The following is a 24,166-nucleotide window of genomic DNA, read 5'->3' on the forward strand; positions in this document are numbered from 1 at the left end:
ACTAGAGAACAGTTCATAATCCAAAGTACGAAGCTGGCGCCGTTCACTAGTGCTGAGGTCCTATCTACCAAAGGAAAACGTGCTGCTCCCAAAGGCTAAGGTATAATATTCGTTAGTCTACTCATTTAGCAGAAAAACTTCTACAGCACTTGACTGTGTTATTTAAATTCTACCTAACATCTGTGGTACATGTATTTTTGGCTACCGGTTCACTGTTCTGAATAAGAAGAATAAGGGCAGTACACTTTACAGCTAATCCCACACAAATGATGTAATTAGTCCGTGATATTTGACAAATTACAGTAGGGTCTATTATATTCAGTCAACAATAAACTTAGATAAACATTACAAAGAAGGTTTAAAAAACCTGTAGTATCACAGACATTCACAGCAATGTGCCTCCTCTAAATAAGTATATTTTAAGTAATAATAAAAATCCCTTGTCCTGACACGTAAAATCCAGACATCCAAAAATATCACTACACATCCCAAGAGCTAATGATCGCCTTCTAAATGGACTCTGTGGGCATAAAATGAATTGTTATAAATTAATGAAGAAAACAGAAAGCAGCATAATATAGCTTGCAGGCTACATTTGTAGTTTATTTAATGGAGGGTCATCCACTCTCTGGCTATTTCGTTATTTGGTGCCCTGGACAGCTCAAAGGGCCAGCCAACTTGTTTTGTTGAGTTTCTCTCCTGCTCATCTAACATGGAAGACACTGCTGGGGAGGACAGAGGGCTGTGGATTTTACTAGGTTAGGAAGTCATACATAGGTAGGTACTCATATCTAAACACCTGAACTCTGACCTAATGTGCATGTAATTCTGGAGCATTATGGTAAAAGCTATGATGATCCCGCTAAGAAATGCAGGAAATAACTTCTTTTCCCCCAAGAGGATCACGAGAAAGTGCTCTGATGCCTGCGCTCTCTATGGGACACTAGTCTGTAAAGGGAAGGGGACATTTCCGTGTTACTCCCGGTAAGTGTGGAGGCCTCTGGGGGTCTCCGTGGGGGAGGAAGAGAGCCCAGAGCTAAGTGCCTGGAAACTCTGCCAGGAGTCTGCGGTTAGAGGCCACTTATCTCTGGATAAGAAATCTGTGCTTGGTGAACTTACGTGTCTGTGGAATTCAACTAGGATGCAGATAAAACACAAGTCCTGTTTCAAGTGACCAGCTCACAGGGTACACACACTTCTCACTGTGTGATACGGACAATCCAATCATAGGTGATGGCCCAGCTCAGGCGGAATGCGGTGCTGGGTTTCTATACTGTCTCCCACGCCTTTCCAAGCTACCTTGTCCCAAACTCTCTTCTTTTTTCAGCCTCTCTGTAGTTTCCTTCACTTGCTTTAGGAGAGGGGCTGGGGTAAGAGTGTGAGGCAACTCTGTCCTCCTGTGTGGTTCACGTCAGTCGGGCAGTAACGGCCCACCCTTGACTAGGGGCGAGAAGAGAGAGAGCATAGACTCCAAAGGCCCCATCTGGGGGAAGAAAGGTACACAGTGATTTCATCACGTGTTCTTCTCAAAGACCATCTCTGAGGGCTCATTTTCTTTTTTCAAGACTGGATGGATGGTTAATGGAGAAGAAATAGGAATGAGGCTTATTTAAGGTACAAAAATCTTATATTTGTAATAACCTAAATTTATAGATATAAAACAAGTCTTTTAAAGACCCCCCTAAGGTACCCAATATAAAACAGGAATTACTTATCCTAGATCATCCTTGGTTAGATACACATGATTCTCTGTGCAAAAAGCTGGTGGACATGAGTAAAAGCTGCTGGGTTTGTAATTTAAGAAAATGCTTTTCCCCCTTCAACAATACCGATGCAGGGCTGAAGGCTACCTGCACCCGAGGAATATTTCCTTAGGCATTTTGGACAATCTTTTTGTAGGACTCTCGCTTCTCAATTTGTTACAAAGGTATCATGGGTCTTCTCCAATAGAAGTTGACGCAGCTTAGAGTAACTCTGACAGAAACTGTCAAGGGGGAAACAAAACTTCATTTGCTAGATTACCCAGATGTGTAGATTAGTATGTTTACCAAGGTAAGAATCACTCCCATCCCCTTCCCAGCTGAGAACAGTCGCCAGAGAATATCTCTGCACAGAGTGGGCTGCAGTGCCAGCGAGGCCATGGGCTGCAGAAGCTCGGCTGCCAGGTGATCAGAGCTGCCTCAAATATTGGGCATCCTCTGGTCCAGCAAGGGTGCACGCCCTGTGACTCTCATATGATTATCCCTATGTGCTATGTTAACCAAAATAGGCAAATTATTTACGAAACCATTTTTTTTCTGTAAAGCAAAATAAATATATACAATTCAAGATTCTTTTCTTTTCTAAAAAGGTACAGATATTATAAGCTGAACATCAGTAGGAAAATTATGTCAGAATCTGGATGTGTAATAAATAAACATGACGGATGATCATGTCTTCCAAGTTCTAAGAGACGATGACATCACAGAAAACAGAGTTAGGAGAGTGAAAAATAACTGATTGGGAAAAGTACTGGAAAATGTGATTGCGTGCAATTTGGAACAAAAGAAATCCATAATCCTTAAAATTGATCCCCAATCTTGGAGGGACATGAACCATGATAGAAACAGGTCTCTGTTTTGTTACCAAAGTGTTATTCCATTGTGTATCTTGTAAATTTCTGTTTGCTTCTGTAAACTTGCAAAGGATGCGATGAGGGCTTGCTGATGAGTGGTAACTTGACCGTTTCCTTCTCCATCTGGTCTCAGTGGCCCTCATCACCACCTGATGAGCAGGCCCAGTCGTAGATAACCAAGGGAATGCTGACCAGGGAAAACACCACCCCCAGACCCAAGAAAAGGGCAGCCTGGAGTGACAGAAAGGCAACGGTTATTTTCAGGGAAGCAAACATTTCCCACACATACCAGGGAAAAAACAGATATGCTTTTCCCGCTCTTTCTGAGTCCCTCTGTATTTGGAGTTTGTTACAAAGTTTGTTACAACTATTGCTGAACTGTGAGAATCTTTCTAAAACTGTGTGCATCTGATTCTCCAGGGATGGGAAACTAAGAAAAACCAGCTATCAGAACCATCCTCTGCATTCTGTCCTTTGACTTCACAGTCACCTCAGAGTGAATCTGTTCTACAGCTGACGGTATCCTCACAGCTTCTTTCAGACTAAGACGACAACCGAAAAAAAGAATGGGCTTAGAAAACATACAGGTCATTTCATTACTCTTTACCAACCAACCTAGGTTATCGCTGGCGGGCAAACATTTCTGTTTGAAAAAGTGTTAAAAGGATATCAAAAAGAAAAGTAGATTTGCTAGAGTGAACATAGGAAATGGGTGTCCAAAACAAAGTTATTTCAAGGGTTGATGAAGGCCACAGGGGGCAGGTTCCTAACTCTAGAATCTGGAGAACTCGAGATTATAAACTGCTTGGCCTTGAGAGTTTCCAATGAGAGCTGAAATTCAGGGAGAAGGATGAAGCAACATGAGAGCCAGGGGGGCTGGACTAGAGTCTGGATGGGGAGACAGAGGTAAGGGAAGGGGAGAAGGTGAAGGGTGGCATTGGGAGGGTTGCACACAGGCTCACCATCACTGGTCTGGTGTAACTCCCACTGGGTCCCCACATGGACTGGATCCCTTGTCTAATGCTAGTTGGTAGATCCTCCTAGCAGTTTTGAAACGGGAGCAGGGTTGGAGAGGCCCAGAGAATTCACGGGCAGTAGGTCTCCATCATTGTCAAACTTAATCTTAGTTTACGTTACTGCTGTGCCAGAGTGACTGCTCTTCCTCTCTGTCCTCATGAAGTCCCCACTGGTCAGCTCTAGAAGGACTGAGGATTTATGGCTTTAGGGATGATCCTGTTGGGGAAGCAGATGCTCTACCAGCATCAACGCTGCTTCTCCTCCATGCACAGCGATGATCCCCCATGCCTATGTCTCTCATCCGGGTCTGTTGACTCAGGTAACATGTGGATTGGAGTGCTTACACTATCTGGGAGGGCGGCTGAGAAGCCTTCTCCGAAGCCAAACATAATGGTGCTCCAGAAGGTACTCATGTAGCAGCCACTTCACCCCTGCTTCCCTCACTGTCTCCAAGTGCACCACCTTCAAGATGCCCTTGAACTTCACCAGACCTGGAAACAAGAATCCCAATATAGAAAGGTAGTTTCTGAATCCAGGTCTGCTGCTCCAAAGCATTTCTGTCAAATCATATAAAAGACTCTTTACACTAACTCAGCCATTTAAATTAAGGCATTGCAGGTTCCCTGGGCTGTAGCATGGAGTTACAGGACTAGGAATTGTACCGAAACAGCAGACTGCATAAAATCTTTGAGCCCCTTTCCACTTCAGGTCTTGCTAAAGACAAGGCATTACCCTACAGAGACACAGGATGATAAACGTCTAATCTTTCAGTTGGCCCTGCCCTCGCAGAGCAAAATAAGGCACAAAAGAGCAAAACCTGAAAATATTTTGAGGGAATGGAGAAAATTCTGATACTTTAAATTTCCCAAATGGGCAAACACTAGGACTGCTGCCTACTTTTGAGATCCCTAAAAGTAGTATTAGTTGGTGGAGATGGACTATGTATTTGATATATTTCAGTGAAAAACTAATCAGAAAAATGAGAGTGGCTGGCATGAGACATACCCAAATTCGTTGAGCTCCTTTATCTCCATCTTGGCTTGTGATTTTTAAATAAAGAGACGAAGGAAGGATGAAAATAAGCATATTAGCAGACGTAACTCCTGAAAAATAAGGAAAAACAAAGTTTGAGGTTGTTATCGTGAACCTTCAGGTTTCTAAACAGCTATTGTAAATAGAATAAGCAGAAAGTCAGAAAGTCGTACCTACGACTCCAAAAATATCCTTCATGGAGGGTATGAAGATCACCAACAAGTTGATAATAACCAGCAGTATGAAGGTCACGAAGACATGACGACATAAATTAAACTTTGTTTTCTTAGCCAGTTCAAATAAAGAAGAACGAACCTGCAGGAAAAGAAAACAAAAAATTCCTAATGCCCACAGCACGCTGCCTTTCACATTTCTCGGCAGTGACTGAAAGATTGGTGCACAGGCATTTGGGACATGTTTTGTCACACCTAGTGAGTTTATAGATGGCTTTAACAGTTTGGGAAGCAGGGGGGCTTGACTTAAGATGGGAAGTCTTTTTCTTTACGAATAAAACAGGGGGATCGTTTCTGTTTTATCTATGACTGAGTGTTCTTTCACGGTTCTTCTATATTCCCCTGTCATGGATGACTGGGATTCAAACAGTCTATCTACATTTCTCTGTAAAGAAGAGGGACAGATAAATTAGAACGAAGATTCATTCCATCAGAAGGTTACCCTAACTCACTGATCCCACTTTTTTTGCAAAGAGCTATGGGATCCTTTCTTGATGCAGTTTCAATGATGCAGGAGAGTTCCCTGCAGCAGGCTTGCTCTGCAAGGAGACCTCAGCTTTTCTTAAGTTGCACTGAGGCCTTTTACTCACTGTGAAAAATAACACCGGCACCGTGAGGATGACAGCGACAATGACAGCCAGCCGCACGGTCAGGATGAGGATGTCATCTTTACTCTGATACTTGTGGAGGAGGTCCGAATGCACATTTTCTAAAACGAGGGAAACGTAAGAGGGTGTTAAAACAAGACAAAGGCACATCACGGAATGACGGGTTTTCTGAGCCACAAAGAATTTGTAAACTAAGGGGCAAGGAAAGCAATGTTCTGGGTATCGAAGTGTCTATTCACAATTTATAAAGTTGAAAAGAAAAATCCCCTGTGTGAGATGGGCACCACCTGTCCACACGTACCTGTAGCAAAAAGGAATGTACAGTAATCACTAGAAGAAGTTACACCAAGTGGGGAGCTTAACTTACACTACACTAAACCTAAGAGTAAGCTGGGGGTAGAAATACCATACGGTTGAAGCACAAAGCCCTTCTTCATCTAGATTCTCCCCGACTTGGTGTCACTCATCAAACAACACAGAATAGCCTCGCTCTCGCTAAGTGGACTGCAGGCCCCACGGGGCCACTTTCAAACTCTCCTCTTATAACTCAATGTCCAAGCGGCAGAGGTACCCATGGAACTTCACCATGGTGAAGTTCATCATTCTTCTCTTCCAGGTATGTTTTCCTCATAAAAAAAGTACTTAGCTTACACACCACTTTGAACTTTTTCTCAACTCTGAACTTCAGGAAGTGTCATTTCAAAGAGAACCAAAGCTAGAATGGCAGCCACTGAGAGCAAGAATGCTCACTCGTGTCTTTTTTATCAATGACTTTTGAGCAGTTAGTTGTGATTTGGGGATGCTCGTGAGAAGAGGTGAGCTCAAGGTCCTTCTACTCTGCCATCTTATCTCCAACTGGAAAATGCTCACTCCTTTGACGAAAGATAGTTTCCCTCCCTTCTCAAGGTTCAGGGTGTGGAATTCCAATTCTAGTCAGGGCCAGAGATGGGTCTCAATTTTAGAAAAAGGGCCCTAGGATATAATAAAAATCTCCTTAGTTCTAACTTCCTTGATTCAAAATTCATAACCGTCTAAAAATAGCTGAGTTTTTTCTTTGACCTAAGAGTATGAAAGGGTTTGGTATTCTATTCTATGTGGGAAAAAAATGGATTTGCCAAGAAAAATCATAGCTTAAACAAGGTTGCAGTGAGACCATTCAACTAACATTAGGCACTCTCTCTCTCTCTCTCCCTCCCTTTACCCACCCTAATCCCTACAACTCTGCAGGAAACTTAAGAACACCATCTTTATGCAGAAATTAAATGTGGTATTTATGGACTCACTAGACAATGCTATTCTCTATCGCTTGTGAGAATGTTAATAAGGGAATTCCCTGGCGGTCCAGTGGTTAGGACTTGGTGCTTCCCTTCCTCTCCAGGATGAATTGATCATCTCTAAACGTGTTTAAGTTTTGAGACATTTGTGTTTATGAAAAAATGCCCCCAAGAAATATTATTTAGTAGAGAATGTGAAATTTATGTATTTAAATTTATATTAGGTCCCAAATTACAATGATAATGAAAGATGTTAAATAAAGCTGCAGGATGATTGGAATAGAAGAGGATGAAGAAGTAGTAAAAGAAGGTAAACTATTCATACAGGGTCAATAAAAGTTACAAATGAAACCTTGTTCTTTTTCAGGTTTCATTTCTTTTAACTTTCTATGTCACTGCTTCAAATCGTTGCAAGGCTCCACCTGCAGCTGAAGGATCAGGTGCTTTATTTTTATTTATTTATTTATTTTTGCGGTACGCGGGCCTCTCACCGTTGTGGCCTCTCCCGTCGCGGAGCACAGGCTCCGGACGCGCAGGCTCAGCGGCCATGGCTCACGGGCCCAGCCGCTCCAAGGCACGTGAGATCTTCCCAGAACGGGGCACGAACCCACGTCCCCTGCATCGGCAGGCGGACTCTCAACCACTGCGCCACCAGGGAAGCCCCAGGTGCTTTATTTTTAATTAATGCAGAGTGTCATGAGTGTAGCACTCTACTCTTTCTCACTTTCAAAATCTGTCTCTCTTTTCTATTAATGGAATCTGACCCAGTTCTCAACAGCAATTAGGAAAGCCTTCTCTGATTATAATTTTAAACTTTCGTCAGTAAAGGTGGCGTGCTTATAAAATGCAATTTCTTTTAAGGACAGTATTAGGAGAAAAAAATTACAGTATATTGTTTCAGTAATTATTCTATTGTGCAGTCTGCATGAATATGGAAAGGAACCACTGCCATTTGCTTTAAGTAGAAGAAAAGGTCACCAAGTCAATGGACAGATTTGTTGCTTTTTGGGCTATCATATTAAAAGTTATTTTGATATCGATTTTTACTAATTTACTTACTAATACCTATATTTATGTACTGACAGAAGGTACTTACCATAGAATGTCAAGTAGCCAAAAATGGCAGTCAAGAAATACATAACAAACATGGCGAAAAAGGAGATATTTGAAACCATCTGCATCTTTTTCTGTGATCGACTAAAAACAAAGATAAAGGAATTTGAAAAATTAAAAACCACATTACTGAATGTAAGCACCAGTGTTAACACTGAAGAATAGAACTTAACTTTCTATCAGGCTGGGGCTGACCTGACCACCTGAAATTACCCCCAGCAAATATGCCAGTTTATAATAACTTCTTTTACACCAAATGGGTATTGGGAGAGAGACAGCCAGGTAATGAACAATCCCTTGAATGTTCTTCCCCATTCTTTTGAAAGAATATCGAGTTCTCATCTGTAGAGCAAAGAGTATTTTTTAACATTTGTTTGATACTATCTCTACACACAGCATGCACAGGAAAAAGGCAGAATAAATTCCAAAGCTGTTCTCTCACCTCGGGGCAGAGCTACAACTTGACCTCGGTGTTCAGTTGCTAAAGCTGCTATTTAAGTTCCGGTTTTCCCACTGAATAGCCCCAGGGAAGCCTGTTTGTCTCCAGAGCAATGAGTGCCTAAGAGCTCACAGCTGGGATAATGAAGGGCTCTCTCTTTCTCTCTTAGGTCAAGTTTACTCTGGGAGTTTGCATGAACCTCTAAGTTTCTTTAACTGCCCAAACAATTAATCCACAAGACTTGTACCCAACAGTCGACCACCAACAGTCACAACATTTGAGTGTGTCATAAAAGGGAGTATGGAAAACGAGAAAAATTGAGAAGTACCCATGTGAGGAAATTACAAACTAAAAGCTGAACTATTAAATTTAAAAGATGCCAAAGACGTATTTAAACACCCTAAATATAAGGTCATAAAGTAAGCCTGATGAACACATAGACAGGTAGATGTAAATACCGATACTTCAAAGTTTACTCATATATCAATTAAATATGAAAGAGGAAGACTAATGAGTGAATTCAATGCTAAATAACATCATCTTTATTTTTGTTTCAAAATGGAAACAGATAGCTATAGTGTATATCTTTCTGAGTTTAAGACTATACCATGATGCCTACTTCAAGAAACAAGAAAAATCTCAAATAAACAATCTAACCTGACACCTAGAGGAACTAGAAAAAGAAGAACAAACAAAGTCCAAAGGAAGGAAACAAAGATCAGAGTGGAAATAAATGAAATAGAAACTAAAAAGACAATAGAAAAGATCGATGAAACTAAGAGCCGATTCTTTGAAAAGATAAAGAAAAATGACAAGCCTTTAGCTAGACTCACTAAGAAAAAAAGACAGAAGGCCCTGATAAATAAAATCAGAAACAAAAGAGGATAAATAACAATGGATACCACAGAAATACAAAGGATTACAAGAGAATATTATGAAAGCTATATGCCAACAAATTGGGCAACCTAGAAGAAATGGACCAATGCTTAGAATCATATAACCTTCCAAGATTGAGTCATAAAGAAATAGAAAATCTGAATAGACTGAGCACTAGTACAGAGATTGAAACAGTAATCAAAAACCTCCCAAAAAACAAGTCTCCAGGACCAGAGGGCTTCCCAGGTGAAGTCTACCAAACATTTAAAGAAGATTTAATACCTATCCTTCTCAAACTCTTCCAAAATTTTGAAGAGGAGGGAATGCCTCCTAACATTTTATGAGGTCAACATCACCATGATACCAAAACACACAATGTCTGACAAATAGTTTCGTTGATTTCTTATACCAAAACACACAAAAAAATTGCTGGCCAATATCTCTGATGAACATAGATGCAAAAAATCCTCAACAAAATACTAGCAGACTGAATACAACAATACATCAAAAGGATCATACACTGTGATCAAGTGGAATTTATTCCAGGGATGCAAGGATAGTTCAACATTCTCAAATCAATCAATGTGATATATATGCCACATTAACAAAATACCCACTTAACGATAAAAACTCAATGAAGTGGGTACAGAAGGAACCTACCTCAACATAATAAAGGCCATATATGACAAACCCACAGCTAACATCATTCTCAATGATGAAAAACTGGAAGTTATCTCTCTAAAATGAGGAAGAGGACAAGTGTGCCCACTCTCACCACTCTTATTCAACCTAGTATCGAAAGTCCTAGCCAGAGCAATTAGGGAAGAAAACGAAATAAAAGGCATCCAAATTGGAAAGCTGTCCCTATTTGCAGGTGACACGATTTTATATATTGAAAACCCTGGAGACTCCACCAAAAAACTATTAGAAATAATAAACAAGTACAGTAAAGTTGCAGGGTACAAAGTCAACATACAAAAATCTGCCATGTTTCTGTATGCTAAAGATGAGCTAGCAGAAAGAGAAATTAAGAAAACAATCCATTTACAGTTGCAACAAAAAGAATAAAATACCTAGGAATAAAACTAACCAAGGAGGTAGCTACAGAGAATAGAGTAGTGGTTACCAGAGGGGAAGGGGCTGGGGGAGGACAAAATGCATAAAGGGGATCAACTCTATGGTGATGGATGGAAACTAAATTTTTGGTGGTGAGCCGGATGTAATGTATACAGAAGGAGAAATATTAGGTTGTACACATGAAACCTATATAAGTTGTAAACCAGTTACCTCAAAAAAAGACACTATGCCATGATGACTATTTTTATGTGGAAAGTCTGATAACAATAGGCTAAAAAGAGAACCCATGAGGGAATTTCTAAGCAGGGCTTTCGTTTTCTCTAACAGTAATCAAAAACAAATCCATATAATCACTGTAGTCGTTTGAAATGAACAACAATATTCTTTTGTCCAGTTTGTGGTCTTAACATTAACTTCTTCCTGCCTGATTTACCAGCCTTTTCCAAGTCAACCAAAAGGCAAATCAGATGCAGTGTATTTAGTGGCTCACAGATGGGTATGAAGATTATTATTATCCACTTGCAAAATAATCATAAGTAACATAAAGCAACACAAATACTTGAACTCTCTTGAGTAATACAGAATTTGAAAAACCAAATCAACAAGAAAAAGCCCACAGAGTAAGCCGCTTTATACATTTATGGCCAAAATATACTGTAGGTTTGTGATTTTTCTTGCTTGAGAATGGCAGAAAGTAAATGTTGAAGCTGGGTGATGAGTCAGCGGGGCTTCATCATATGAGTCCATTTACTTTAAATACAGTACTTGCCTATTAATGAGGGGCCCTAAAATGATTCAGTTTGCAAAAAAATTAAACACATCTCTTACTCTTTAAGCTCGCTGTAAATTGGCAGGACAGACGGGTGGCAGACAAATGCGAACGCAATTGTTGGTAAAGCGTACACGGTCTATTTGAAAGAAAAAATATAAATGTTACGGAAAGGCATTTTTACCATAAAAACTGTACAGCTCCAGTATTTCTGAGCCGTCTTTTCATCTGACAGCCCTTCAGAATCCCTGGATTATTTGGTTATTAGGAGAGCTTTGGTATCGAAATAGGAGCAGCTTCTCTAAGAGAGCTTATCTAGCTTGAGACGTTAGGCACTTGGCAGACAGGGGTTCTAGAGCTGGGCTCACCCACAGTGTATTTTACAACCTCCAGGCACTGCGTCACCCCGTACTTATGTGGCGCTAGCCGGTTACATAGCACTTTCCTACATTATTTCACTGAATCCCCACAGCAACCCTGAGGCAGACCAGTGCTGTTCTCCTGACTCCCTCCAAGACAGGCTAGGCAACACGCCCAGAACTTCCACCTCCGTTTTACTGCTCTTTGCACTATACCGGGCGCATCAATCAGACTTAAATATGGCATCTAAAAAGAAAGTTACTTTCTAAAAAGAAAATCACTTCACTGCTTTGGCTGTATCCTTGAGAGTTAAAAGACAGCGAGAGAGAGAGAACGAGCTAAATTCGTTTTCTTAGATAAGGTTTTTTAAAACTCCCAAATTCAATATAGTAACTTCTTATGCAAAAAGAAGTTGGCAGAGAAGGAGGGAAAAGTAACATTTCTCATGCTCTAATTTTGCCTAAGCACTGTACCAGGCACATTCTAACAAAACCCTGTAAGATACAGAATAGAATAGTTATTTTACAAATGGGGTTGATAATTTGCCTGAGGATTCAAATCCAAGCCTGACTGGTTCCATAGTCCATCATTTCCCAATATGTCGTATGAACGTTCCTTAAGTGCCAATTTGTGGTGGCGTCTGTATTTCAACTGTACTTGCTGGGGAAGTCTGAGGTGTTCCTTTCTGTCACCACAAGATAAGAAGCAGTGGGCTAAGGATGTTAGTTATTAATCTGTTTTTAAAGATCCACAAGGAATAACAGAGCTGAGACAATTATCCAGAAAGAGGTTTTCACAGGGAATACTTAAGGCTGTCCTACACATAAACTGGGTAAAAGGGAGGATGAAATATACAATTTGTATATTTCTCCAAGGTCCCTAAATGGATTGTGGCAGTTGGAAGCAGTGATACAGTGTTCTTTTGAGAACAAACACATCAAAGACAGTTTAATCAAAAGAAGTCTGAGAAATACAAATGCCCTTAGCAGAAACACTCGTTTTTATATTTAAAGGATAAGAAACTTACCTTTGAATTGAAGGTAACATATTTTGGCGTACACATGCCAGCATTTGTTGAATTAGCACTTATTGTTGAATTTAGCTCTGAAACAATGCAGGGAATTTGAAATTTCTTGTATATAACCTAGTATTAAAAAATAAAGGAGAAACAATCAGACGTTATCACATAAAGCCAAATAATGCATAATTATTACATAGCATCATACTACAGCAAAACCAAGCCAACCATTTCAATCAGCACTTACCACAATTAGGAAAAAAACCATACAGCTCAAGGAAAATCCACTAGTATAGCCAAGATAGCCTAAAAAAAAAGTTTAAAGAATTATTATGATTTCATCCATCACCTCTTTCAATGCATTCTTTCAAGCATAGTCTGGGGTTCCAATAGTATTCATACATGCTAGTATTAATACAAGATTATTTGATAGTGCTACCTTACTTGGCAAAAATGGTGACTTGAAATTAAAACATTATAGCATTGTGTTTTGATTCCAGTTCTTCCTGACACACTAGATAGAGAACACAGATTCCCAGGATCCAGGGGAAAAGACCTTCCCAAATTTGGCCATAGGTCTCTGTTGCTGTACTCGGATGGATTCCTATGGCCAAATCCCCTTTACTCCTTGATCCATTCAATAATTCTTGATTATGCACATACTGTATAAACACTGAATATACGCAGAGGAGAGGAAGTGCTTTCTAGGGAGAAACTGAACACCTGAGGATCTCCACCTTGCTCCCCTTGGAATGCCTGGGAGATCTCCAAGCACCATAACCTCCAGAAAGGCAGAGTTCAGTGGTCTCTGGGGGCTGCACTATTCTTACCCCTGGGGGAGAAGAGCCCTTCTCCACTAGCACTGAAAAGAGCTACATGTATATACACAGAAAAGCTTAAACACAGACTCAGAAACCAGATAATTAAGTAGCTTAAAAAAAAATCTACTTATAGGTCTCACAGAACAGCTACAGAGGCTTGGTATTTTTCATACAAAACAAACAATTATGGTTAGCAATCACTTTGGGAAGAACGTTAAATGTCTGCCTTGAATGAGCCCAGAATTAAAGGAAATGCATTTCAGAGACTTTGGACTGGACGGCAGTCTGGCTGCATTATTCCACACACGAAATGTCCATAACATCAGGGACCCTGGTCTCCAAATACACACACACAAAAATGTCAAAACCAAATGGATATGACTTAGTGATTATCTACCACTTTTGACTTTTTGCTTCTCTCTCTCCCTTCAATGAAGCAAATAATTGAGACCGGTTAGACTCTGATAATTTTAAGAGTGATTCATAATACTTTGGGGTAAAAATATAAGCAACTTTCTGTCTTGATATCAGATGTGAAATTCTGCTCATCTAAATAATCAGAGTATGTAAGACCTTGTATGAGGAGAATTCCATTTCCTGGACTTTGTGCTTTTGGACAGAGCACTGTCTGTTGCTGGTCCCAGGACCTCCCTTCTTCCCTCCACAGCTTAGTAGAGGGATTGCTTAGGAAGTCACATACCAACCAGTGTTTTTATCCCATGTTAAAGTCAAGCCTGATTAATACTTGTAATTTATCACTCATTTAATCTTTACCCCACAAGTGAAAGCAGAGGGCAAAGTTGTTCGTTTTTATTAGGTTTCTGATTCACCTGGGTATTGCAGAGACTATGAGAAAAGCAAGCTCTTACCTAAGTTCTTCAAGAGACACAGAGGGAGAATTATGCCAAAGGTAACTACCACCACCAGAAGGCGGCCATCCACGTACCAGGCTCTGAAAGGCATGTAAGCAGTTAGGTCACATTTTCTTAGAAAGTGACTTTTCTTTCCTCACACATAAAATTTCACAGTATTTAAACTTTGTTAACTATTACTAACGTTTACCATTAGCTTTTATCATTATTCAGGTTTTATCCAACCACTTTGACCCAACCACTAGTCACTTACTATCATCTCTCTCCCCAGGCAGCAGCAGAAGAGATACTGCCTCCCCCCTCACTCCCACTGGCTAAGCATGCCTTTCCTCTGAATTATTTACATCGTTTCAAAGCTGATGCACACATTACGTTCTGTCCGATTACAACTTCTCTTCTCAATTATTTAAAGAGAAAGTTCCTTTCTGTTTTGCTTGGCTAATATCACCGCAAAACAAGTCACCACAGGTAGCCATTGCTTTCTCCCTAATCCCTTGTATTTGACCTTGAATCCTGATGAAAGAACACTAGGAACTCTGGTTTCTACGATTCTCCCTTGAAAGAAAACAGAGAAACTAAGACTGACAAGAACTGTTAAACAAGAGGTAGTCAAAACACAGGATGCACTAAACGCAGCTGCAACATTTTCCAAGGTTAGCTGCATCTTTAATGAGGCTGGCTCACGTCAGTTCTGCTCCCCAAATGCTCTGTCCCTTCTTTAAGGAAGAGACTCGGGTCTCAATCTTGCTTGTTCCACTTCTGTGTCAAAAATACTCCACATCTGTTCTATTTCATAGAAACTGGATGTAGATTTCAAGCTCTTGGGAAATTGCAGCACCTAGCGTTTACAGCATGACCGATGGATGAATCTACCTTTTAAATGCTCAGGTTCAAATGGCTCTGCCTGCTTCCTTCATTTATATACCCCCAGAAACAACAAACCAAGAAAAAACAGCCTAGGGAAATCTTTGTTTCTGCAGTCGTCATAAAACAAAAACGTTGGTTAGCCCACATTTCAATTAAAAGCATTTTAATTATCTCGCAAACAACGGTCTATAACTTACGAAAATGTCTCTTCCTTTCCCATTAGAAACTTTATGGCAGAGGGTAGTTCATTTTTTACTATGAAGAGGTAGCTCAGCATTGCTAGAGGAAAATGAGAACATTTTTAGAAAGAGGATACTGAGGCTCACGTTGCAAGCTATATAAAAGGTCACCAGCCTGTTCCTAGACTAACCTTCAATAAGACACAAAGACAGCTGTAGACACTGTCCCAGTATCCTTGGTTGTTAAGCGACTACTGTGCCTGCTGGACTTTCCAAGTGCCATTTTAGCAATGAGAATGATACTGCTTGAATTATGTTAAAATTCATGTGGCCACCCAACCACCGGGATTAGAAAGAAATAATAATGTTCACAACATTAATGTATAGAAAAACACGATGTTTTTACCTCCAGTGTTCTGTAGGGAGGTGGCCCCAAAGATGACAAGTTTCCCTGTGGTGCCAAAGACCTGTTCTCCCAGCTTTTCGTAAACCATGCAGCCTGTTTAAAAACCACAGTTGAGAACAGAAGAAATGACAGAGTTCCCTATGTTAGAAATAGCCAAGATTTCATCATTCTATTGACGATTCCCCAAGTTATTGTGTCTTTATCAAAAATCACACAAATAGCCTTCTTGGCTTTGCAAGGGTTAAGGCATTCTCATTACAAAACAACCCCTTGACATTTTTGAATGTCAGACATGACCACGATTTTTTCTTTTTCAGGTTGGCTACAAAAGCACTGCAAATAAACGATGAGGCCATAAGACTTATTTGTTTTCCTGTCTCAAAAGTCTCCCTGCTTTACTGGGGGGGAGTTCCCACTCTGATCTTATCCTCAGGTCTGGTGTGTATCATTAAAATAAAAATTTGATTTAAAAATAAAAATCCTGATGCTTGGGAAGAAAAGTTCCTTTTGAATGAATTACCTGAACTGATTAGGCTAACAAGGAATTATCTTAGTAATATTCCAACAATGCCTCATGGGTCCTAAATACAGTAACAAGCTTAGAAAATGTAATAACCACGACATCAGAATTCTGACCTTTGATAAAATTTAGTTCAGGGATTTGCAACTCACAAAAGAGGGAAGCAGATAACTCTGTCAAGAGAATAATTTGGCCATGGCAAAATTCTAAAGTGGTCAACCGGCTCATCTCAATAAATACTACAATGTTAAACCATTCATTTAAGAAAATGGGTTTATACTTCTTTGTAACAGTTCAGCTCACGTTTTTCAAAAGGTTCACAGGAAGCAATATGAGTCAGACTACAATTAAACTTTTGTTTATTCTCTCATAAGAATGGTGTTTAAACTAGACAATGGTTAGATCTGCAGTTTATTAGAAAATGTTCCAGTTAAATGGAGTCATCTATCTACAGTAATAGTCGGCCAATGTGGTTTTAGCTAAAGTAAAAGTCAAAGTATTACACACATAATCCAGTGTCCCAGGAACAGAAAATAAACACTTCAGGTATTACACTGCCCAGAGAACCTGAAGTCTTTTCACAGCACACTCACTCCCACATTGCATTGGGAATCACGTTTTCTCCTTGGAATATGCACGAAAGGGAATGAAAGCTCTGTTTACTTTTGAAACCTTGGAGGCTATCATATAAAAACATGGGATCCTTGGTCTGATTTTATAAAGACCTAAGGAAAAAGCCGAGGCCTTTAAAATGAAGTCATCTTAAACTAGAAAAGCAGGTATAACTGAGGGTTCTCTTTAAATGGCAATGTTATTTGCTCATTGCTCATAACAAGTTAACTTATATGTTGCTCTATCCACTCCTCTAGGTAAATTCCTCTACAGATCTTCCAGTGACGACAGGTCAAAGTACTGTTTTTCTTTAATAATCAAGTTGCTGAACAGGGAGAGTATCATTTGTTCACAGTATCACCATGAGAATCAGTTACCCTGGCTTCACAAAACTAGACGTGCTATCAGCTTACCTGTTTCCTTTGAACAGATCAACAGAAGGTTGATTGAATATATAGACAGCAGTGTTACTGAAGTCAGAAGTATCCTAAAGCAAAGAAAATAAGTCTTGTGATAACCGTAAAGAACACAGACCCTGACCTCACATTGCATTGGGTTGGCCAAAAAGTTCGTTCAGGTTTTGCGTACCACGTTACGGAAAAACCCGAATAAACTTTTTGGCCAAACCAACAGAAAGGCCAAGGCTGATTTAGATGTTATATGGTTAACGCTATTCATTGACAGGATCCAGATACTGGAACCTATTAGTCACACCCTCCTTAACATCCTCAATAAAAACGTTCTACCAAGTAAAGAACTGCTCATTAGAATGTAACTCCAAGAATTCAAATGCTTTGTAATCCTAAGCGTAAACAGAAATAGCTTTCTGGGATCATTTCAGTTGAGGCCACTTTAAAACAACATTGTGAAAGAAAGCTTTTGTGGTCTATGGTGCACTTGCTGTGACACCCCCGTGAGGAAGTGTGAGAGAGGGGCGTGAGGGTGGGAGTGGGGTGAGTGGGGATGTTGAGGGAAAGGCTTTCAGTGACCCTTAGGTCCAGGATCACGTGACTGTGGGCACCTTGCTTGATGTCTCCCATCCCTCGCCTATAACAGAAGGCCAAACAGTGTCTAGGTTCTTTTCACCTAATTACTTTATGGCTATCTTTGAATCTATACATTAGACCACTGAGATAATTCACTTTTTTTTGCACCTGGTTCCTCTTAAAATAATAATAAGTTTCCCTCTCTTAACGGATGGGAAAAGTTTGACAACCAAGCAGAATGACAAGACTTTGTTGAACGACAAACTCATGTTTTTGTTTTAGTACATCTGGCTCATTATCAAACCTTCCTCGAGAAAAAGCACAGTTAGAATGATGTGGGAGATGGCATAGATTATTTCTGAATCGTTTGGTTAAAACAGACCTAAGAATTGCAAATAAAGCTTATTTATTTAAAGAACTAAATTCCAGCCCCCTAGATAAGACCGCTCACTTCCTGATGTAGGGAAATATGTCCCAGGAACAATGCATTACTGCAACTGATTCCATGTTTGAGTAATTAAGGCAATTCTTTTTCTAGCAAGTACTGCTGAGCGGTGCTTGGCGTCCTGTGCAATTCTCTCTGCGTGGGCCTCTTCCCAGCCCTTCCCCCACTCCGCACACCTGCTGAACCACTGCTCAGATGTCACCTCCTCAGGTACCTTCCCTTGCCCCAGGCAGAAACACTGCTTCTTAGCTTTCTCTTGTCTCGTGGCATTTTGTTTCTCCTCTGTTTCAACCATGCGGAAATAAACGGGGGAGTACAGACAGCCAAGGGCAGAGCAGACGGACTGCCAGACACTGGCCAGAAACCATAAAAGAGTGACAGGGCTCGGCAGAAATAAAACAAACACTGGGAGAAAGAATGGAAAATCTATGGGAGGAAGAATGGAAAATCTAACACTTCAGGTGAAAGTCCAACTGACCGGCTAATAAAGGGGAATTTAGGTTAAGATATGATTGTAAAGAAGTACATTCGGACATATATTGACTCAGATCCCTGAGTAAGAGGGTGAATAAGAGGGTAAGTCCCTTATTACCTATTCTGGTTAAGGGACACGAAAAACTGAGAGCAAGCATTTATTAAGCAATCCAGCAGTTTTGAGATCTGTAATAGAACATGATTTGCTATGCTCTGCCGGAGAGTAAGAGACAGGACACATCTGTGGTATGATTTTCTCCTTCATCTTATAAGATAATATTTATATTAAGGAAGCAAGCCTTGAGTTTCACTCAGAGTTCACTCTTGTTGATACTGAACCCTAAGTGGCAACTTCCACAAGAGCCTGTGACGGGCCACAGGGGATTTCTGTGGCACAGAAGATCCTGGGCTACCAACTGGGGATAGAATGGATGCAATTTGAGGATTAGCCATGGGCTCTTCTGAAGTGACCCTGTCCTCTGTTGAATTGACTCTCCTGGGACTGACCTGGGGAGGAGAGGACATATTACCACTGGGCCCCAGGCTAATGAGTAAAGAGTATGACCTTTCGAAATATGTACATTGTAGGAGGGATAATTACTAACATCTACCTAATGGGTAACCAAAGGCCCTCAGCCAGGGAGAACTGGGTCCTCAGTAGCAAAAGAAACATTCTACGGAAACATCTGTTCCCCCAGCTGGTAGCCCTGGGACCACATGTTCTTGCACATAGCGGCTCTGAGCCATTCTTTTGGGTGGACTTCTCTGTAGATATGCTCAGCTGGCCTGTGGCCTTCGGCAAAAGAGAAAGGATTTCTTCATAAACTCGTTTCACCTCTTTTTCTTTTCCAAGTGGGAGAAAAGTGTTGATCAGGGAAGATTTTAGCAGGGAGCTCACCTATCTTCTTCCCCAAACTTAACAGCAGCAGAATGAGATCCTTCCACAGCGACGACAAGCCCCTTGCTCTCATGTCTGAGAGACATCACACCGCACCCCCGGCCAAACGACCCATACTAAGTCTGACAGCCAATCCCTGGAGACCCTTTTCTCCATCCCTCCCAACATATAGACCTTCCCTTCCAAGACTGAAAACTAATATAAAGCAAAAACCTTTTTCTATCAGGTCACTAAAAGGCAACTTCTGTATGTAAAATTCTATCACTGCTTTAGCCTATAACAGAATCTAGCATTAATGGAATTAAAATTTAGAAAAGTATATCTCCCTATTTAGATTCTTGGAAAGAAGCAATAAAATATTGAATTGGTTATCACAGATCCTAGAATAGTTTAAGAGGATCCAGTAGGAGCTGACATCTGAAAGAAAGAGCAGGGAGAATGACTCGTGAGACTAAGGACTTATTTGAACATTTCTTCTATCTTGAGCATGACTGTGCCCCTATTTACACACGTAAATATTTGTACATATAGTTTGGTTTCCTGGAGGAGAAACATAAGCTGGTATTCCTGTGCTAAGAGGAACAGAAGTGATTCATTTTTTTTCATTTCATCTGGGTATCATGTAAGCTTTCACACAGCTAACCATTGACCAAAAGTTTCCATATGGTTGGGGCAAAAGCTGCTCGCTGAAAAAGGCATGTTTCAATGGGAACCAAACCTCAACAACAGGCAACTGAGTCGTCAAGGTATTAATAGTTCAGACTGATGTTCAGCCTTGAAGAGAAGGGGACCTAGAACATATGACTGAACACGGGCCCTGGGGAAGCAGTGGCGGGAGAGTCAGTCTCGCGAAGAACGTGTTCAGGGATTTTGAGAACCCTCATGTGTCAGCGATACTTTGAAAAACGTGGTGCAGGGACATTCCAGTAGATTTTGTGTCCCGAGAAGAAAGAGGCTGGTTAGGAAACAGAATTCTAGACTCCTGGACTGGGGAGAGACCTTCAGAGACTACCCTGCCCAGCTTTTCAGGCAGGATGGGAAACCTCTATGCTCTGTGCCCACACTTAGGCATCCAGGTCTGCAAAGTCTTCTGTCAGGGGACACATATGCAACCCACCCTGCTTCTGGAAAGTGCTGTGCACTGGAACTGAGGCTGAGCTGAAACTTCTGCTGCTATGTTTATCTTGGGTCCTTATTTTACCCTCTGGACCTACTTGAATCTACTTGAAATCTAGCCCCTCCTCCACCTAAAGGTCCATCTGACGGTGCTCATTTTAAGATGGTGCTCTTTGACTTTAACTTCTCCAGTACTTTCAGCTCTTCATCCTGTGATGGAGTGTTCAGCTGTTTACAGCTCAGTCGTGGTCCAGTTTCTCATCCATCCTTTTTAACGGCTGTGAGCCTAGAAAAGCAGGATGCTCTCACATTAGTTTTGATCCAGACCGTGCAAAGCACAGTAAGATTACTAATTTGAGTTGGACATCCTGCTTTTTTTTTTTATTCTTTTTATTAGTAATGTTGAGCATCTTTTCATGTGCCTCTTGGCCATCTGTATGTCTTTTTTTTTTTGCTTTAATTTTTTTATACAGCAGGTTAGTTATCTATTAGTTATTAGTTTTCTATTTTATACATATTAGTGTATATATGTCAATCCCAATCTCCCAATTTATTCCACCCCACTCCCCTACCCCTGCTTTCCCCACTTGGTGTCCATATGTTTGTTCTCTACATCTGTGTCTCTATTTCTGCCTTGCGAACTGGTTCATCTGTACCGTTTTTCTAGATTCCACATATATGCGTTAATATACGATATTTATTTTTCTCTTTCTGACTTATTTCACTCTGTATGATAGCCTCTATGTCCATCCACGTCTCTACAAATGACCCAATTTCGTTCCTTTTTATGGCTGAGTAATATTCCATTGTATATATGTATCATATCTTCTTTATCCATTCGTCTGTTGATGGGCATTTAGGTTGCTTCCATGACCTGGCTACTGTAAATAGTGCTGCAGTGAACACTGGGGTGCATGTGTCTTTTTTTTTTTTTTTTTTTTGCGGTATGTGGGCCTCTCACTGTTGTGGCCTCTCCCATTGAGGAACACAGGCTCCGGACGCGCAGGCTCAGCGGCCATGGCTCACGGGCCCAGCCGCTCTGTGGCATGTGGGATCTTCCCGGACCGGGGCACGAACCTGCGTCCCCTGCATCAGCAGGCGGACTCTCAACCACTGCGCCACCAGGGAAGTCCTGCATGTGTCTTTTTGAATTATGGTTTTCTCTGGGTATATGCCCAGGATTCATCCTGCTTCTTTTAAGGCAAACTATTTTGGTTTTCATTTTTATGGAAGCAAGTCACACTTTTCATTCTTGTTGAGCTTCTGGGGGAACTGTTGTTAGGCCAGTCTTCCTGGTTCCATCCTGTGCACTTCTTTTTTTTTTTTTAAGCCAAGTATAAGGCTCTGCACTTATTTTCATTACCTTTTATCTTTCCAGTCTTGTGATATTTTTAAAATTGTTATCCTTTTTACTTACGTATCAACTACCTCATCCAGCTTCCTATCTTGAGTCTGCCTTCATCCAAGTCACTGGTTCTTTCTGAACGGAACAAGCCCATCTGGAAAATGGCCCACTGTCCGGCCAACTGCTCCAGCCAGACACCTGGAGGTCATCCCTGACTTCTCATCTACTCACTCATCGCTCATCTCTAATTCACCGGCAAATGTCCTATCATTTCCGCCTCTAAAATATATCCCAAATCCATACGCTTCTTTTTTTTCCCATCTCCACAGCCACTACTCTAATCCAAGCCACTGTCATCTTTAATTTCTGGGCAACTGTGATAACCTGTTTCCCTTTTCTTGACCCCTCTGATCCATCCTCCATCCAGCAGCCAGAGGTATCTTTTTGTTCTATTGCTTTATTATGTTTCTTCACCACTAGACTGTAGGACAGGCCACGATGGTTTAATTCACAGTCATGGCCTGTCCTACTTACCTGTTTGCTTCCAATACCAAACACAGCACATAGCGGACTCTTGGCTAAGTATAAGTGAATTTACAAAGATTAGAATCTCATCTGTAAGCCACGTGAGATGCCAAATATCTTGCTAAAATCAAGGTACACTCTGCTTAAGCCGGTTTGGTGACCTACCAGTTCACTCTTTCTTTTTTTTTCTGAAAAAGAATTTATTTTTATTGAATTTTTAACTTTAATTAAATTAATTTATTTATACAGCAGGTTCTTATTATACCAGTTCACTCTTATCTCAAAAGATGAAGTTAGGTTAGCACGACTATTTAGGAAAACCTTATTTGCCCCCAGGGAGCAGTATTTTCTGCAGTAATTGCATGTAAATAAGCTATTTAATAATCTGCTCTAGAATAATGTTTGGGATACACTTTTTACTACTTTTGAAAGCTGGGATGAAATTGGCCCATTTCCAGTCCTCTGGCAATACTCCGTGATTTTTCTTTTTTAATTCATATGCTTTTTTAAAAAAATTATTTATTTGTTTTTGGATGAGTTTGGGTCTTCATTGCTGCGTGCGGGCTTTCTCTAGTTGCAGTGAGTGGAGGCTACTCTTCGTTGCGGTGTGAGGGCTTCTCACTGCAGTGGCTTCTCCTGTTGTAGAGCACGTGCTCTAGGTGCACGGGCTTCAGTAGTTGTGGCTCACAGGCTCTAGAGTGCAGGCTCAGTAGTTGTGGTCCACGGGCTTAGTTGCTCCACGGCATGTGGGATCTTCCCGGACCAGGGCTCGAACCCGTGTCCCCTGCACTGGCAGGCAGATTGTTAACCACTGTGCCACCAGGGAAGTCCCTCCATGATTTCTTAAATATTCCTAGATATTTTTACTCTATTTGCTGCAAGAAAATTTTGACTCACACATTAAAACAACGAACATCTAAACATCTATCTTAAAAACATTTATCTGTCATTGTTTTGAACCATATTGATAGGACTACGATTCTTGTTCTTCTATAATTTACCCAAAGATTATATGGATAATGTTATAAAAAATTTCATTTTTTAAAGTATTTTATGCTAATGAAATGGAAAGCTGTGACAATAAATGGAACCAACACACTTAAGGCAACTGAAATGTTCTATGCCATGGTTGTGGTGGCGATTCTACAACTCTATTTGGGTAAACTAATCAAATCTTATCCTTTAAATGGGGAAATTTTATAAATTATATCTCAAAAAAAAAAAAAGAAAAAAGAAAAAAACCCAACCTCCCAGCACTTTAAGGGAGATGAGACTATCTTTTAACAGCCCAGCTATATAACGAGAAATCATACGACATCCTTCAACCGAGCGTCAGAGTCCTTGAAAGAGGTGAAGATGAAGCAGCCGTCACTGCTGCGGATCCAGAAATAGCTCAGATGGGGGTGTTCAAGGCTGCCACGCAGGTGAGGGCTTTCAGCTCTTCCAGGACCCGCTCCTCTCAAAAAAGAGAGAACCCTTACCAACCCTCCCAGCATGACTCCTCCTGTCCTCTCCTTTGCCAGAGTTCAAAGCAGCTATTCTCACATTTCAATGTGTATATACGTATCTCCTTAGGAGCTTGTTAAAATGAAGACTGTCATTCTGTAGGTCTGGGATGGGACCTGAGGTTCTGTTGGTGCTCGCAGGCAGTGTTGATGCTGCTGGTCCAT

General features: G+C 40.7%; 1 protein-coding gene across 2 annotated transcripts in view; it reads right to left on the reverse strand.

Moving 5' to 3' along the window:
* Positions 1 to 2,600: 2,600 nt before the first annotated feature.
* The window catches only part of SLC38A1 (solute carrier family 38 member 1), a 68,578-nt gene continuing 47,012 nt past the window's right edge, over positions 2,601 to 24,166 (reverse strand). The window contains exons 6-17 of one of the 2 annotated variants that reach the window (XM_067696294.1): positions 17,121 to 17,194; positions 15,576 to 15,668; positions 15,188 to 15,269; positions 14,121 to 14,203; positions 12,678 to 12,736; positions 12,440 to 12,556; positions 11,112 to 11,191; positions 7,875 to 7,975; positions 5,487 to 5,605; positions 4,837 to 4,978; positions 4,637 to 4,734; positions 2,601 to 2,845 (exon numbers count right to left, since the gene is read on the reverse strand). In XM_067696294.1, the coding sequence (XP_067552395.1) occupies positions 2,744 to 2,845; positions 4,637 to 4,734; positions 4,837 to 4,978; positions 5,487 to 5,605; positions 7,875 to 7,975; positions 11,112 to 11,191; positions 12,440 to 12,556; positions 12,678 to 12,736; positions 14,121 to 14,203; positions 15,188 to 15,269; positions 15,576 to 15,668; positions 17,121 to 17,194 (1,150 nt within the window). In that variant the 3' untranslated portion in view covers positions 2,601 to 2,743. The other variant, XM_067696295.1, reaches the window with a different exon arrangement.

This window comes from Pseudorca crassidens, chromosome 11 (assembly GCF_039906515.1).
Source record: "Pseudorca crassidens isolate mPseCra1 chromosome 11, mPseCra1.hap1, whole genome shotgun sequence".
Lineage (NCBI taxonomy): Eukaryota > Metazoa > Chordata > Mammalia > Artiodactyla > Delphinidae > Pseudorca > Pseudorca crassidens.